At 36.5% G+C, this 18,017-nt stretch overlaps 1 protein-coding gene across 7 annotated transcripts in view; it reads right to left on the bottom strand.

Moving 5' to 3' along the window:
* Positions 1-1,480: 1,480 nt before the first annotated feature.
* The window catches only part of MYSM1 (Myb like, SWIRM and MPN domains 1), a 34,395-nt gene continuing 17,858 nt past the window's right edge, over positions 1,481-18,017 (bottom strand). For 4 of the 7 annotated variants that reach the window (XM_040470408.1, XM_040470405.1, XM_040470401.1 and 1 more), the window contains 12 exons: positions 16,366-16,496; positions 15,161-15,264; positions 13,642-13,719; positions 11,856-11,941; positions 8,584-8,638; positions 8,187-8,237; positions 7,420-7,494; positions 6,615-6,803; positions 5,545-5,677; positions 3,779-3,884; positions 3,543-3,600; positions 1,481-2,489 (listed from right to left, as the gene is read on the bottom strand). In XM_040470408.1, the coding sequence (XP_040326342.1) occupies positions 2,322-2,489; positions 3,543-3,600; positions 3,779-3,884; positions 5,545-5,677; positions 6,615-6,803; positions 7,420-7,494; positions 8,187-8,237; positions 8,584-8,638; positions 11,856-11,941; positions 13,642-13,719; positions 15,161-15,264; positions 16,366-16,496 (1,234 nt within the window). In that variant the 3' untranslated portion in view covers positions 1,481-2,321. The remainder of the gene's footprint in view (positions 2,490-3,542; positions 3,601-3,778; positions 3,885-5,544; positions 5,678-6,614; positions 6,804-7,419; positions 7,495-8,186; positions 8,238-8,583; positions 8,639-11,855; positions 11,942-13,641; positions 13,720-15,160; positions 15,265-16,365; positions 16,497-18,017) is intronic. The other 3 variants (XM_040470403.1, XM_040470404.1, XM_040470406.1) reach the window with 3 other exon arrangements.

Below are 18,017 nucleotides of genomic sequence, written 5' to 3' on the forward strand. Positions count from 1 at the left end.
TAGGTTGGTAAATATGGTTAACTTGGCATGCAGAGGAACCGGATTTGAGAAAAGAATTGTTAACAATTTCAATTATTTTCCATCACCCGAATTCATCAATTTATACAGAAATATCAATCAAGAGCTAATTAATACCACTTTCTAGGATCTGTTCCCAATGTACAATGGGAAAAATATGTCAAAAGGAAGAGTACAAAGGAAGCAATTACTATGTTTTACTGAATCGCAGACTTTGTGTGCTTGGAAGGATAAACTAAGTCATAAAACTCAGACCCGTGGATTATAGGTGAAGGGCCTGAGGTCCAGACAGATTATGTGATTTTATCACTGTCACAGAGCAAAGCTGATAATAGAATTAGCATAAGTACTCAGGTTTCCTGATTTTTGGTCTATAGCTCTTATAAACCTCAGTCCCAAAAGTAACTGCCTTATACATTGTTTCATTGTTTATCCTAACTACCTATAGAGGAATACATTTAGACCTGCAGGGCTGTTAGGAAGGTCATTTAGACCTCAGTTACACAAGAATTTAGGCTCAGAGAAGGTCAACTGTAACCATCTCTCCACCCCCCACCTCCAAGTCACAAGGTTGAGCCAAGACCCAGGCCATCTAAAACTGGCTCGCTGCTCTCTCAAATACTGCCATATTCTTCTGTAGCTAATGATTACAACCAAAAGAGATAAAAATACAGAATCACATCCAGATAAGATGTAATAAAACTATTATTAATAAGGATGCTTGGAGAATGGGTATAAATCAGTTCTATAGCTAATAGAAATGAACTCAAATCTATTTGAGTAAACAGGCAGCATGAGTGCTAATTTTACTTGAAAATGTACTTAAATGTAAATCACAACTTTAAGTTTTGTTGGAAGAACAAAGATGATGGAAGATGATGTAAATAAGGGCTTTCAGGTTCTCAGGTTCATGCATCTGAAAATAAATTATAAATGTTTTTAATTCTTTAGAGCAGGGGTTGGACGATAATGGCCAGCAACTCGTTTTCTGTGAGGCTCATGAGGTAATACGAATGGTTTTATATTTTTAAAGGACTGTAAAAAAAATACAAAGAAGAATGTCTGATAGAGACAGTATGTGGCCTACAAACCTAAGTTATTGTCTAAATGCCCCTTTAAATAAAAAGTATGCTGACTTAAGGGGCACCTGGGTGGCTTGGTTGGTCGAGCGTCCAACTTCAGCTCAGGTCATGATCTCACGGTTTGTGGGTTCCAGCCCTGCATCAGGCTCTGTGCTGACAACTCAAGAGCCTGGAGCCTGCTTTGGATTGTGTGTCTCTTCTCTCTGCCCCTCCCCAACTTGTGCTCTGTCTCTGTCTTTCAAAAATAAAGAAATGTAAAAAAAAATTAAAAAATTAAAAAAATTAAAAAAAGAAAGTTTGCTAACTTATGTTCTACACTTAGAAAGTATATGAAACTGGGTTAGATATGTAATATACCCTGGAAGGCTTTTTTGTTTTTAAAATTAAATCTCTGATTTAATATTTAAGCAGTATTATAATTTGCCTCTTCTGAGAACAGGTAGTAGAAAAAAATCTAGTTTGAGGGTGAAGATTATTCATCTTCCAATTAAATGAGGTTTTATCACACACACTAACAGAAGTGGACATACAGCTGAAGCTAATTATTTCATGTATCTGAAATCCATACAAAATGTTTCAGATAGCTGAGAAAATGCCATATCCTGTAGTATTACTGCTATAAAATAAAATGGAAACAAATATCTATAATGGGAAAACTGGCAAGCTGATTCTCTCCTTTGGGTCTCTTATGCCTGCCCTGGCCTCCTATAGCATGTTGCTAGATTCATTAGACCACTAGTTCTCAACCATGTTATTAATTACCTCAGTGACCATCCATCCATGTCTCGTTTGCAACCATAACCAAATCTCACCAAAACACATGGAAAAAATGGAAGTGCTCCTAATGAGACACAGACCTGAAGTACCAAAAGTGGAATGACTAGTTGGGGAAGAAATAAATATGACAGATACATGCCATTTATCGACCTGAATACAACAGTACAGCAGACAGCCCTTCAGAGTCTACTGCACTGCTTACTGGCCATGGTCGGACTGTAGCACCGCAGCAGACCCTGGTTCACACAACACTCTGATAATCACTGTAGGAAAACAAGTCCGTATCTCTTTGTCACATGATTTACGTGACCAAGTTGGATTCTGTGAACTAGAGACAAAATATTAAAGGTGTGCCACTATTAGCTAAATTACAATAATTTCAAGGTTATTACTTTGAGAGTAGGATCTATTGTGTCCAGATTAGAATGCCTTACTTTAAAATAATTACATTAACAATTCCTTTGGACCCACAGCACAGTTCTCTTCAGCCACTCCGTTCTCTGGCTTGCTTTTGTAATTGGAAAGGAATAAATTTTCTATTTGAGTCAAGAATTCTTCGGCAATGAAGCAATTAGTCACGTTGCTCAGAGTTTTCCTCAGACACTCCAAGAGCTATTGGAGAGAAAAGTTTTATATTTAAAAAGGGTAAGAAGAGGGTTTGCAGTTTTAAATAAATATTTAAAAAGGGTAAGAAGAGGGTTTGCACTACTATCGTTATTGTATCCCTTTCCAAATCTTTTTCTAATAAGCAAAAGAGAAACAGTCTCCTTAAATGTGGTTGAAGACAGTTTTGTGATCAATAATCACGCACCGAGAGTGTAGGAAGTCACTGTTGAGAAATACTTGGGCTTATTCCTTTATGACTTTATATGAGGAGACACACTTGAGATTTTAAGTGTGATTTTTTTACTTTGGACAAATTTGTGACTTTGCTTCTTTTTTTAGTAGTTACATTTACAAAGCAAAGTAATCCTGTAGAACGAAAACCTATGTACATACACGGACGCTACATCAGGATGGTAGATAGAGCTGTTTCCTGAGAAACACGCACATTAACCTTCCAACGGAACAAAAAGAAAGTTTTAATACAAGGGGGTAAAAATATTAAAAAGAAACTCAGTATGTTTTAGTTTTCTCTTCTTAAATTGCTACCAAAAAAAAAAAAAAAAAAGACAGATGTTACCAGTCTATGGGTCTTTAACTCTTTATACCCATAGAAGCAAAACAAGAAGTAAAATAAAAATATTCAGGACTCTTTATTTCCTACCAGAAAGTTAAATAAAATGACACTTAAACTTAATTATTAGATTTATACTACCAATCTTAAAAACGAACAATTATTAAGGCTAAATGGAAACATGAGACTTTTGAATTTAATAAAATGAGAAAAATATTCTCCATTGTATATAATAATAATCTGCTAGGAAATTTATCAGCCAACACTGACAAATTTATTCTAAACTAGTATTACTTCTATATGCAAGTGTGGGCAACAAAATACGTTACTAATTTTCTCCTAGAAATTAATTTTAGATAGGAAACGGCAATAACAAAAATACACAGAAAATGTATCCACAAAGCATTAGGCATCATGGGAAACCACATCGAGATGAATAGCTTTAGAATCTGTGAACAATAGAACCAATTAAAATCAAGGCAGCTTACTTTCTGCAAACAAGTCAGGTCAGAATCCCGGCGGAAGATTTTATCCATAGGGACACTGCTGTTGGAAGAAATATGAAGACAAACTGATGAAACAAATACCACAAAAGAATCTGTTTTCTAATAAACTATCACTGACGCCATACATCATAATTTTATATTTAACTTGGGTTTTCTCTAAAACATCATTTAATGAGACGCGCTGCAGATGTGCGGCCACCTCAAACCACAGCACATACCTATGGGACAGTCGGTATTTTTCTATTATCCATCTTGCCTTTTCAAACACTAATCCCCACTGAGGTTCTTCTAGCATCTGCTGTACTTCAAATTTGTAAGGTAAACCTAGAAAAGCATAATGAAGCAGACTGTCATCAGCTATCGCTTCAATCCCCAATCTCCTTTTAATTACCAAGAATCCTCACAACCACAACCTGGCAGACCAGCTGAACAGCACTTTAAACACAGTGGGCATTCATTCAATATTTACTGCCTGGCTGAACCTGGCCCATCGAGCATATTAATGCTCAGCAATTAATAACAATAAAGAAGAGTACATGTACCATTTGCATGACAATTCTATGTAAGGAACGGAGGAGCAGGATGATCACATAATTTACATCCAAATCAAGAGACTTTTTGAGTGAAAGGGGGCACTGTTCAAAACGGTGACAGAACTTCGGCTAAACAGACACCGAGGTAGGCAAAAGAAGACAATTCCATCCTAGTGATTTTTATTTTCACACGGGTCATTGAGCTTACAGCAATGCTATAAGGCAGGTGCATTATTCCTACGTTAAAGATAAGGAAACGAAGGCCGAGACACGTGGAACGACCTGCTTAGACTGGTGAAGTGGAAGAGCCTGGATTTTAAGCCCCAGCAGGTCTGCCTGGCTTCTGGGCCCACACTCACTTGACCTGCCTACAGGTGCCAACCTAACCAGTCAGGGAACAGGATGAACTCTGGAAGGGCAGCAACTGCACTCCTGTCAAAATGGTCATGCTCAGTTCCAGAGACAGGAGCCCAAGGGGTGGATGCCATGTACATAGCCAGAAAGGCAAAAGACCAAAGGATGAGCCTACTTAGAAATTTTTCACATGGCCTTCAAGATCCCCCTGTAATTATATTTGCAGTGTATTAAAAGAAAAGCTGAGTTGATCTGTTAGCAGAGGGCAACACGGTAAAATTAACTGTAGAACTTATACAATGCTTACTACATGGAATGCCACTTAAATGCACTAGCTGCCAGTACTGTCCTCTATTTATTTATTTTTGGATGAGGACACAGAGCCACAGAGAGGTTAAATACCTGTTCATCAGCTTACACGTAATTACTAAGTAGAGCCAGGATCTGAACCCAGGCAGTCTGGCTCCAGTTTATGTTATTAACTTTACATTATACTGCCTCTCAACTGCGTTTTTGCCAATATTAAGACTTTTCAGGTAAATAAAATGCCAGCAAATCGAAAGGCATGAAAAAAAATGAAGGGAAACATTATGATTGTCCTTCCTTACAATATAAGCATACTCTGTCAATATGCTCTAAAATGGTCTTTTTTCCCCATTTTTTCCCAGGTGGATTTTTTTTTTTTCATTTCTCAGTTCTCCTCTATTTCATGTCTTCCCTCCAAAAACTTAAGAATAAAGCATTTGACTAGTTTTATTGCGATATTCGCTTTATTGTGGTGGTCTGGAACCAAACCTGCAGTATCTCTGTGGTACGCCTGCCTGTAACTAACATGCACGCTGCCTGGCTCTAACTTTTCTGCACAATATAACCCTTGTGCCCAGAGGCCATGGTAACACAGTAGGGACTTGAATCTAGAAGGATATCACTAAAGGAAAGAGGGAGGCCGCACTACATGGTATGTAGACAGCAATTCTCTAGTTGAGGCTGCAAAGCTTTCCATCACATAGTTTCACATAGTTGTAAATTCGTTGCTATGAAAGATTCAAAGAAACGTGGGCAGAAAGAGGATGAAGTTGTTTTTGTTGAAAACTTACGGTAAGAGCCATCTGAGCTAATTTTATCACTTATAACTAGGCAGGTAATCTGGGAATAAGGTAAAGGATTGTTCTGATTATAAGGACTAACAATCATTCCAATGAACTTGGCACCGCCTCTGGAGAAGTAACTCTACAATTCAAAGAAAAGTAAAATTAGTCTTGACTACATAAATTTAAAAATCAGTATTTACCCATAGCAACATCTTAAATAACGAATGGAGAAAAAAGGAGCACCAAAGTGTGTAAAAAACTTCACATCCAAACAGCAACTAAATGAAATATACTATATATCATTCCACACCCTAAATTTTTCAGGTCAAAATGTACTCAACCCAACCAGAAATGATCCTTAAAAATATGACCTGGCCTGAAAATCTGTATTTACCATGAATATGTCTACAAATTATTTTCACTACCCTTCACCTATAATCTTTATCAATATGGTAATAATAGCTGCCTATAGCAAAAACATACACCTATCAAACATAAAATGTTGGAACAAAAGTTTGTTTTTTCCAGAGATGCAAAATAGACTGCTTCTGGTTATTTCACTTGTACCCAGTCCCTGTACTAGTTGTTCCCATCAATTTTTAGAGGCTCTGGGAGTAATTATCACTGTCACTTAGATGGCTTGTCTGCACTAAATAGCTGATTTTCCAAATGTTTAAATAAACATATATTACCCCTGTAATCAGAAAAAATGCAAAGTTATTTCAAAACTCCAGATGTAAATAATATTAGAAATTCAATACTTCGCTAGAAATGTTAGAAGTATATTTATAGAGGGCGCTTGGGTGGCCCAGTCAGTTAAGCGTCAGACTGATTCAGCTCAGGTCATGATCTCACAGTCTGTGAGTTCGAGCCCCGCGTCGGGCTCTGTGCTGACAGCTCAGAGCCTGGAGCCTGCTTCAGATTCTGTGTCTCCCTCTCTCTCTCTGCCCCTCCCCTGCTCATGCTCTGTCTCTCAAAAATGAATAAACGTTAAAAAAAAAAAAAAAGTATATTTATATAATAGAAAGCAACGAGAGGAGAGAAAACGTGCATACATGCAAGACCTAGAGGCACACCTGGTATTTGGCTTGAGTGTCAATATCTCGTAAAGAAGGATTTGGATCAAAGGCAGGATGAGAATGATACCATCCAATTACACGATAGCCTCTCACAGCCAAGGTTTCTGAGGCCTGTGTTTGTGACACAGGATCCATCTCACACTGCAGTCCTGTACTCAGACTGTTACATGGTTCTGCTGCACAGACCTACAAAAGATTAATCCTTACATGGTTACATTGAATCCCGTTAATTCTATCACTTTAATGTTTTAGTTCTTTCATACATAGATGCAGAGGCTTTTTTTAGGCCACGTCTTTTATCCGACAGTATCACAGGCAGCCTTTAGCCAGCAAATGAATTACACTTCAAAAGTGATTCGATGTAGGAACTCAGAATCCACTTTTCCACTCAGACAAGGCCATAATAATTGTTAGTTTTCCAGGCCAGCCCATATAATACCTGCACATACAAAGTCTTTCAATGAGTCCTATTATTTATAATAATAAAGTGATGCATGCCAAGTTTCAACTATAAGGTTGCTGCATGGTTCCTGGCCTCTTAAGAGTAGTTGTAGCATTTTACTGGTGAAGGCAACGAGGAGGCGAGGCCTGGCCGTGCTCCCTCTTTCTTGATGGTAAAAGGAAACAGGTACTCAATATATGGAATATTAATTTACTCCTGGGAATATCCAGCCACACTGGCATATTCTCATTTATATCACAGGTAATTCTATTTTAATTATATCCACTGAAATCTATAAAAATATTTGGTATGGCAGCAGGACTAAATGATTTTAAAAAATATTTAAGAGCAAGAACTTACTTCAACTATCTTATCAACTTCTGAGTATCTTCCTCCTAATAGACCAATCACTTCTGCCATAGAAACATGAGCATGCTAAAAAGAAATACAAAATAGACTTAGCCCAAACATACAAATCCATCTGACAAAAAATCAGAATAAAACTCACTTATACATAGGAGAATCATTTGTAAGTACGGTAACCAGGCATAGCAGAGGAATCAGACACTAGGCTCACTACACAAAGACTTGGGATTTCAATCTATCTGCGCTGCCAGCTAAGAAGCTTTGAAGCAAACACTCAAAGATGTCATTATTTAATTTACAAAATGAAGACACCATTTGCTTTCCTCGCTCAGGACCCTAAAGATAAAAAGTAAAAGTCACTCCTGATAGTCCTACAAAAAACATCCTCTAGAAAAACATCCAAAACCAACACAGCTACTGGAGGTCTCAGTAACTTAGTGCAAACAAGAAACCTCCAAGTGGTAGGAGTTGTGCTTTGCTGCAGTTATCTAGAAGGCAGCAGACAAAGGATGCCAGGAAATTAAAACAGGGTTAATGATGATAAACAGTCTGCAAAAACTCACATTAATTTATTTTCTCTAAAATATGGAAACATGCAATTGTTTGGCTTTTCTCCAAAAGAAAAGACTTATTTTTAGACTCCTTGTAAAAGAGGATAGTTAAGATCCAAAATACACGTCTTCCATACTCTCTCTTAAGCCTGCAATAAAAATACACAAGAATAGAAATCAGAGTAAGTAAACACAATAGATTATCCTTACCAAATCCATTATTAAAAGTGCTTCTGAAGCCACTTTCACCTGAAATGGCTCCTGAAATATAAAAAAAAAAAAAAAAAAATGGGGGAGCATAAAAATAGAGATTTTATTCCTCCTCACTGGAATATCCACCCTTTTCTTCTTTACCTATCACACCAAGTTCTCATCACCAACCAAGGCTCAGCACAAATCAGAGATTTTTACAAATATTATCATTCAAAATCCTAGCATGGAGAAATTCTCTTTCATTTCCCATCTGCATCACTCATCTGACCCATAATGTACCTTGCCTCGTCCAATCTTTCACATACATATATGCCTTGCACACAAAGGAAAAGAAATACTTCCTGTCTGACAGAAGGGCATGGTTCATGGCCATTTAGTGATGCATAAATAGTACCTGCTTTTCTTCACTGAAAGAATGACAAGGTATCAGTTGGAAGGGATCAAATGAGCTGAAAAAGGAAAAAAAAATCATTTCTAATATAATCTCAATGACAAGATCAGGAAAATAACATTCATTTAAATTTGAAAATGTGTATCAATAATCTAAATCTAGATTCTCAGAAAAATACTAAGCGAGGGGAATTTCTTAGGACATCCCACATAACTCTGCTGAGTTTTGGACTTGATTTAAAAAATGGGAAATGACAGGGCCTTTGGGAGAAAGTAGTTGTTGCCTTAGTTTCTTTTAACACCCAAAGAGAAGAATGTTGTACCCACACATGTGTCCGAAACTGAAAGGTTTCAAAAAGTTTGAAGAAAATGTAAACAACTCCCTGACATGACATGGTAAAAAAAGTTTCAAGAAGAAAGTTCTCAAAAACACTTGTCAGTACGGTATCAGCACAGGGTAGGGACTCAAATATTTGTTGAATGAATGGCAATGGTTCTACTAAAGAAATCAATGTATATGAAAAGTTCAATGATAAACTTGTATTTTAAAATAAAAAAGTTAGGGGCAGGTGAGTGTCTCAGTAGGTTAAGCATCCGACTTCAGCTCAGGTCATGATCTGGCAGTTCTCTTGAGTTGGAGCCCCCACGTCAGGTTCTGTGCTGACAGCTCAGAGCCTGGAGCCTGCTTCAGATTCTGTGTCTCCCTCTCTCTCTGCACCTCCCTCACTTGCACTCTCTCTCTCTCTCTCTCAAAAAGAAACATTAAAAAAAAATGAAAAAAAAATGAGAAAGTTAAAAAAAAAGACAAAAAAAAAAAAAGAGGGGCACGTAAGCAAGGGTAGATAAAAAAGCATGTATTAATCTGAGAGCAATATTAGAAAGGCTTTGAGCAGTAAAGAACTGAAGTCTGAGGAAGATATCAAGAATAAGGTTTCTTTAGGCTATGGTCAGAGAAAGAAAAAAACAAGGAATATATGTTCATGTTAACACAACCAGAAAAGAGCAGGACTATTTAGCTCCTATTCTACCAGAGACTGTTAGTGTCAGCAATTCAGACACTTTGTACTCCAAGTGCCTAGAACAGTGCCTGATACATAGTAAGCATTTTTCCAGAAATATAAGATGAATGAAGAGGAAAGATCTTCAAGTAAAAAAGTGCTTCATCAACACGAAAAAAAAGAACACAAAGACAGCATATGTATCCCAGAGCAATGAAGAACCATGATGTGAAACCCACTGACCTTTTTGGAGGAACTGTTCAGAATGGAAAAATTATTGGAGGGCTACAAATAGGCAATTTTGGGCTTTATTTTCTTAAAGCAGACTTTGGGAGCAGAGGAATTAAATGTGAATATTGAGAAAATTCTGGAAAAGATTATTCAACAGCTGATTTTGAGCCTTTAAACAAGTGAAGAGAGGACTACGAAGGGTAATAATGGATTCATGAAAATATATGTCATGATAAGTAAATCTAAATTTCATTTTTTTTTAAATGTTTTTTTAATGTTTATTTTTGACAGAGATAGAGACAGAGCGCAAGCAAGGGTGGGCCACAGAGACAGACAGACAGACAGACAAAGAAATCTTAAGAGGCTCCACGCTCTGAGTTGTCAGCACAGAGCCAAACACGGGGCTCGAACCCACGAACCATGAGATCATGACCTGAGCCGAAGTCAGATACTTAACCGACTGAGCCACCCAGGTGCCCCTAAATTTCATTTTTGATAGAACTGATCTGCTAGAAACTAGCAGACTCATAAAGATTCAAATATATTTTGTCTGAATGTAAGCAAGACATCTACTATGATTTTTCTTCTGCACAAGATGAAAAATCATGAGTCAACTATGGCAATGTATAGCTGATGGAACAATGATGTCTGAGGCTTTCCCTTATTCCAGTTAAACATCTTAAGCAGTGATCAATGGCAGAAGAGGTAAGCTTACTGAAATGTTGACTCAAATCTACGAAGGCTAATATAAGAAAAGTGGAGCTGGATTCAGATTGTGACAAACTGGAATAATGACTTGGAAATCACAATAAATATGTCTCATGCTGAGATTCAGAAAAGCAAATGTCTGCATACTAGATAAGGAGTCCTAGCTTATGGATGACGATATTTTTTTACATAGTTTATCTTATTTTACTCTCAGAACAACTGTAGGTTTTAATTTTTCTTTTAGAGAGGGGATATATAATGTAATGTTAGCAGTATGGATTCTTAAGTCTGACTGCCTGGATTAAATCACAGCTCCATCACTAACAAGCATGAGCAAGTTTGTTTCCTCATGAATGATATTATTAACTACTGCACAGGGTGGTTATGGGGATTAAATGAGTTAATATATACAAAGTGCTTAAAGCATAGTCAACAGTCTCAGCTATTATAGTTATTATTTTATGAATGAGCACTGAAGGCTTAAGGCTTTACATAACTTACCTAGGGACTTACACTTGGTTAAACATCAGGGCTCTTTCACTGAAAATGACCTGGGGACATTTCTAGATATCTTATTTTAAAAGGGACACTGGTGAAACCATAATCTATTTCTGCATCTACAGAAAGTGAGGGTCCAGAAAACCAAGACATTTAACTTACTTGGTGACTCTTAACTGTTATGTTACAAATAACAGATTATTAAAAAAAAAAAAAACAACCACACACACACACACACACACACACACACAGAAAAATCCCCAAAAACCTTGCTAACAATCAGCACCAACCAAAGAAAGCACTAGTCGTTTCATGAGGTTACCTATTTATAATGTCTAAGGAGTTGAATGACCACCTGTTATAATAAAGGCCCCTTTACAACATATGTTGGATCCTATAGTCACTAAACCTATAAATTCAAAACTTTTGCTCAAGCTCTTCCAAACTGGTAATCAGTAAATAAAAAATCTCAAAAATTCTAGTAGCATTTAAAAAAAAATTTTTTTTAATGTTTTTATTTATGTTTTTGAGACAGAAAGAGACAGAGAGAGACAGAGCATAAGCTGGGGAGGGGCAGAGAGAGAGGGAGACACAGCATCTGAAACAGGCTCCAGGCTCTGAGCTGTCAGCACAGAGTCCGACGTGGGGCTCGAACTCATGGAGTGTGAGATCATGAACTGAGCTGAAGTCAGACACTTAACAGACTGAGCCACCCAGGCGCCCCATCTAGTAGTATTTTTAAACTTAATATGAATAATATGTTGCTAATCAGGTATTTTTTCCATACATTCCTAATCATTGGTGATAAGTTAAAAAAAATTACATGTGTAAAACACTATACCTTTTTGTTGGTCTTGGTACTTTTGAGGATTTAACAGATTTACATTTTTCCTCTTTTCTTCTCGCCAATTCCTCGGCAGAGAGATGCTAAAACAGAAAACAACCACTTGATCAACCAGTCCATCAGCCACTGACAGGCAGAATCAATAATAATAAAGAATACTCTTTAACACAATAATTAAAGGCAGGTGAGAACAGGATAGACTATGTTGATGGAGATGTACCTCCTTCTTTCTACTAACAAATTGCAATGCTAGATAATATATTAAAAAATTGTTCCAAAATCTACAGCCACACCAAACTTAAAAACCTCAGAATCACCTGAGTCCCTCCTTTTACTTATTTCCCATTTCTAGTCATCAAATCCTATTGTGTTGTTTTCTTTCCCAACAGGGAGACAGCGCAGCATAATGATAAAGAGTACAGATTCTGGAGACAGAATGCCTCGCTCTGCTACTTACTGGATGACCCTGGCCAAATTACTGAAGCTTTCTGTGCTTTAGTTTCCTTATCTTTAAAATGGGAACAAAAATAGTAATAACAGTGTCATGATGTCATCGTAACGATGCATTAATGTTTATAAAACACTAGAATAGGGTTGGACACATACATAATAAGTCCTACATAAGTACAAAATTAATCTTTTCATTCCATTTCTACTATCATTCTTACACTTTAGCCCAAATAACTAGGCACCTTTTCCAGAATATGTCTGGTATTTTCCCACATCTCTACCTTTGTTTATGCTGCTCCCTTAGCCTGGAATGCCCTCACCTACTTTTCTACATTTTGAGATTGTCCTGCTAATCCCTCAAGTCACATCTTCTGTGAAACCTTCTCTCATCACACACACCCCTTGGGGAAGACCTGACATTTCTTAAGATCAACCTTACGGAACTTAACACAGGTTTCATCTTTCCTACTAGAAACTATAGAAGTTCTTTCTAGGCAGGAATCATGCATTACTAATGTTGTGCCTAGATTAGAGATTAAGTGAGGCTAGGGACAGGGAATGGGGAAGAGAAAAAGAGGAGAACGTTTTCTTTTTGTTTTGTTTTTGTACTGAAACTCAAGAGGAAAACTAAAATTTACTGAGTAATTGGTATATGCAAGGCTTATTAAGTAACCTAGTACTAGAATCTTCATATATTTTATTCCATTTACTTCACTTAATTCTCATAACAATTCTTGGACAGAGGTATTATTCACACTCCATAAACAAAAACCTGAATTTCAGTGAGGTTAAGAAACTGCTCAAGGTAAGAAAGCCAGTAAGTACACATTCACACATTCTTTCCATTCTACTGCACTGGGTGTTCACAAATAAATTCTATAGATACAGAACTTATACACACACACACACATTCGTCACCCATGTTTCTTTTCAGAACCACAGTTTTTATTGGTGGAAATGACACTTTAGTATTTGTAATTCAATTTATGTCTAATGCTTGGGACAATATTTTAATTGGTATATCAGAACATCATTCTATAAATAAATGTTTACTGAAATGAATTAGGCATACCAACTTCCTGGCACCTTGGCAGATATTCTTGAGCTAGAGACCAGAATACAGAGAATAGACAAAATTTGGAAAATGAATCCAACTCCTAGTTAATTGCACCAATGCCTTCTATTTTGTTGTTTATTGGTGACTTCTAGACAAATTAACATGGGACGGATACACACACGCACACACAAGTGTAATATATGTGACATTAAGACATACATATATAAATGACGGAACAACTTTTAGTGATGACCTATCTGGTAAGGTCAAAGTTACCTCAAAGGTTTGTCCTTCTAAGTCTTTTGCATCACACCAATTTCCCCATGGGTCTCGGACCCTACGTCTCCTTGTGCGCTGTGATAAGATTAAAATGAAGCAAAAGGTAACAAGATTAACCTGGGGAAATCACAGCACAATACACAAAGCCAAAATGATATTTAAAAAAAAATCAGTTAATTTCTCCATTAAAATACTGTAATCCCTGATCAGCATTGCCTGACTAAATTTTATTTTATTAACTTATGTTTAATAGTTTGCACTCTGCTCAGAAATAAATCAGTAATGATTTTCTGAATTTTACCTGGATTTCTTATTGAATTTTCATTTCTTATCGCCACTTAGAAACTAAAATACTAGGACAAAAAATATTTTTAAGATTAAAAAGAACCACCAAGAAAATGACTTCCCTTTCAACCACTTGTGGTAGAAAACTTGCAAGAACGCGTAGCAAGAGGTAGAATATTAAAACTAGAAGCAAAATTACATCTCAGCCTCAGAAAGGGAAAGACTGCCTAGTGGATGCAATAAAAACAATAAAACATTATGAAATTAGTTGACAAGATAACTAATATCTAGTTTTATAAACCCCAATACTGAAGCCTTTAAAACAGACTGCTCAAGGGCGCCTGGGTGGTTCAGTCAGTTAAGTGTCCAACTCTTGATTTCGGCTCAGGTCATGATCTCATAGTTGGGAGACTGAGCCCCATGTCAGGCTCTGTGCTGGGCGTGGTGGAGGCTCCTTAAGATTCTCTCTCTCCCTCCCTCAGTTCTTCCCAGCTTGCACTCTCTCCCTCCCTTTCTCTCAAAACAAAAAAACAAACAAACAAACAAACAAGACTGGCTCAGAGGCCAGTGTTTGAGTGGCACCTTTTCCAGCAACTGTATCTAAATACATCCTTTCTTATAAAAGTAAATCTAGGTAGGCAGAAATGGTTAACAGCCTAAATACGCTAAGAAAAATGTCAACTCTATTATCTATACATTTCTTCATTTACCTCACCTATTACCAATCTACTTTATTAGTAAAACCAACGAGATCACACTATGACTCTGCCTTTTAAGAGGCTTGTAGATCACTCACCTTTAAAATAAGATTCACAAATTGTAAGACACTGTAAAACTCCCTAACTTCAAGAATTAAAAAAGAAAGGCTACAATAGTTTGGAGAGCTATTCCAAAAAGCTGAATCTTAACCTAAGACTTTTTAGCTAAACAAAGTAAGTGAAAGAAAAAGGAGCCTAGCTGTATGGCTGTAAAAGACACACTAGACTTAGAAACTGGAACCAAGAATTCTAAGACCACGCGAGCAAAGTGCGACGCTTCCGTGTCAAGTCTGCCGGCGAATTACGAGGTGCTTTTGGTTTTTGCCTTATAAACTAACATGACACTGAATAGAAACCAGAAAAGTAAATGGCTAAGGTGACATACAAGAGAAAACACGTTCTTCCACTCACTGTCCATGTGTTTAACAGGTGGCTAGAAGGGGGCACACCTTAGATGACAGGTGAACACTTACCATAGACTGCAGACGCTGTGCAAGCTGGTATGCTTCCGCCGCATCTTTTCGGTCCCTGGCTCGTGCTTTGTCAACTGGTTGTGGCCTGTTGTACACAGCCTGTTCTATTGGAATTCGGGAAAAATAAAACAGCCTATTATTTTCTGAAACTCATTCGTTCAATAGGAAGGCACACCTATACTGACTGGAAGTTGTAAGCCAATTTCTAAGTTTTGTTATACCTAAGCTTCTATCTTAATTCTGCAATTACTTGGCAGTCTCACGTAAAACTAACACTCTTAAGGAAATCTCAGTAAAATGGGATATTCAGGAAATGGGTAATTTAATTTCTAATTAAACGACTGCTAAGCTCACTTTGCTGAATTCAGAGGTCTAACACAGAAAACATGATTTCCTTTTTTTTTTTAGTGGCTGTGGAAGCTGCGAACCCTTAGTTTTCCTGAGCAGCCAGTCCCAAGATACAGTGCCTGGGGAAACAGACACCGAAATGAAAAACAGACCGCAGGGCAGACTGTAAATTCTCTCTACAAGATAAATAAATAATCTCTAATAGGAGATTTTCTGGTTAGCTGTCTTCTCAAAGACAGAACATATTCTTCTGAAACCATGGGTTACAAAGTTCTAATTACCTATCTAATTACCTTATCACAACTATGGTTATTAACTTTCTTCAAAATGTTTGTGTCAAGTTAATTCAATAAAAGTAAAAAATACATTCAAAATCATGCATATTTGAGAAAAACTAGGGTGAAAGAAACTTGCTTCCGTGAAAAATATTTTGGCACTTTTATTACATTTAAGTGTAGAGGCTCATAAATTATTTCCTTTACTTAAACACTGCTAGACAGTATTTCTAGCATTAATACAGATTTTGCATATTGAATGGGCTACTATCAGACTTTTCTTAAAATGATGTTACTTGTACTTGACAAAGAGCTTCATTGTTAAATTATTTCTCCCACTTAGAGAATATTTTTCCTTTTCATACCACCAATTTTCACTGTAGGTTACAGGAAAATGGAGCTTAACCAACAGAAATCTGTTTTACAAAAAAACTTAGTAATACAGTTATTCCATATTATAGCATCTTTCTGAATTCTGCATCTATACTAAATCTGCTTGAATTCTAACCATCAAGGAAGTTAACGGGTGCTCTAAGGATAAAAAATGTTGAGTAAAAGATGTTGTTGGGTTTTTATTTTTACCACATCCAAAATTGATTGCTCCTATCAACTCGAGGTATGTATGAATCCGTCCAATACAATTAACATCCCCACAGTTCTTCAGGCCAGGACGTACTGAGGTCTTATTTAAGTATTTCGGTTTGCATATCTCCCTAATTAAGAGATGGAAGTACAGTTATTTTGGATAAATAAAAACATGAAAAAAGATTTCTGGGGAAAACTTTTAATATTTGAAATATCTTAAAAATTTACCCCCTCTCAATCTGTAAATGTGTAGTAAAAACAATGCTAATACATAATACCCAACTGTACTTTTTCCTGAAATTACCTTTAAATGATACAATAACCTACAAGTATAATGTGATTTTTATTAACTATTATTTTTTTCCCATATGAAATGCCATAGATTCCAGTTATCCCAGGATTTTAAAGTTAGAGGTTTTGTCAACAGATCCAAATTCAAGCTTCAAGAATAAAAAGGGCACTCTGACAACATATCTAAAGTATTTGGTATTAGACTTTTCTAATTTTTAATATATTACTAAGGTTCGTCCACTTTCACTTTGCTGGGCAGTATCTTTTAATTATAAGCTACCTTATAAATGCTTGAAAGTTTTATACTGGTTTTTAATCATTAGGCCAATAAATAAGAGTAAGCACTCTCAGTGGAAAACAGAAATATTAATATTATAGAGGATTTCCAAGAAATCAAGAAATGCCCAAAGACTATGAAAAAAATACAAGGTTTACATAATATAGTTCATATTTACTGAATGTACTTATTGTACCATGGCAGATAGAGTTTAAGAGTAGTGGAGAACTTAATAATAGCAGCAAACAGTTCCCGAGTGCTTATGCCAGTACTAACAGTTACACAACCTTAATCCTCACAACAGTTCTACAAAGTAGATTTTATTATTCTTATTTTAGTATAAGGAAGCAAAAAGTCAAAGAAATTAAAGTACTTATTTGAGGAAGTTAAAGTCAAGATTTACATACAGACATTATAGACCAAGTATTCAGACATATCATGTAACAGGATTTCTTATTGAATCTTTATTTTATTCCACAAATATTTACTTTGCATCTTACATACCGGGCACTGTCTAGGCACTAAGGATACAGACATGAATATAAAGTTCCCGACTTTACATGCTAATGGGAGGATATATAGGGGCGCCTGGGTGGCTCAGTCAGTGAGGTATCTGACTTTGGCTCAGCTCATGACCTCATGGGTCATGAGGTCAAGCCCCACGTAGGGCTCTGTGCTGACAGCTCAGAGCCTGGAGCCTGCTTCAGGTTCTGTGTCTTCCTCTCTCTCTCTCTGTCCCTCCTTTGCTCTGTCTCTTTCTCTCTCTCAAAAATAAAATTAAAAAAAAATTTAATGGGAGAATATGACTAATATATATTACATATTAATATATTGCTTGTAATCTTATATTAATATATAATTAATTATATATATAGCAGTAAGTGCTAGGAAGAAACAGTAAGAAGGATAAAGGGATAGAGAGACAAACAGGCACAGACTACTTCAGAGAGGGTGTTTAGGGAAGGCCTGCCTAAGCAGAAACCAAATTTAAAATCATACATTCTACAGACATTCAGTGAGGGCAAGAAGTAATTTGTGATATGGCAGGGTATCAGAAATGCCATTGAAAAGATGAGATTTC

Source organism: Herpailurus yagouaroundi, unplaced genomic scaffold (genome assembly GCF_014898765.1).
Source record: "Herpailurus yagouaroundi ecotype Mexico unplaced genomic scaffold, PumYag 77, whole genome shotgun sequence".
NCBI lineage: Eukaryota > Metazoa > Chordata > Mammalia > Carnivora > Felidae > Herpailurus > Herpailurus yagouaroundi.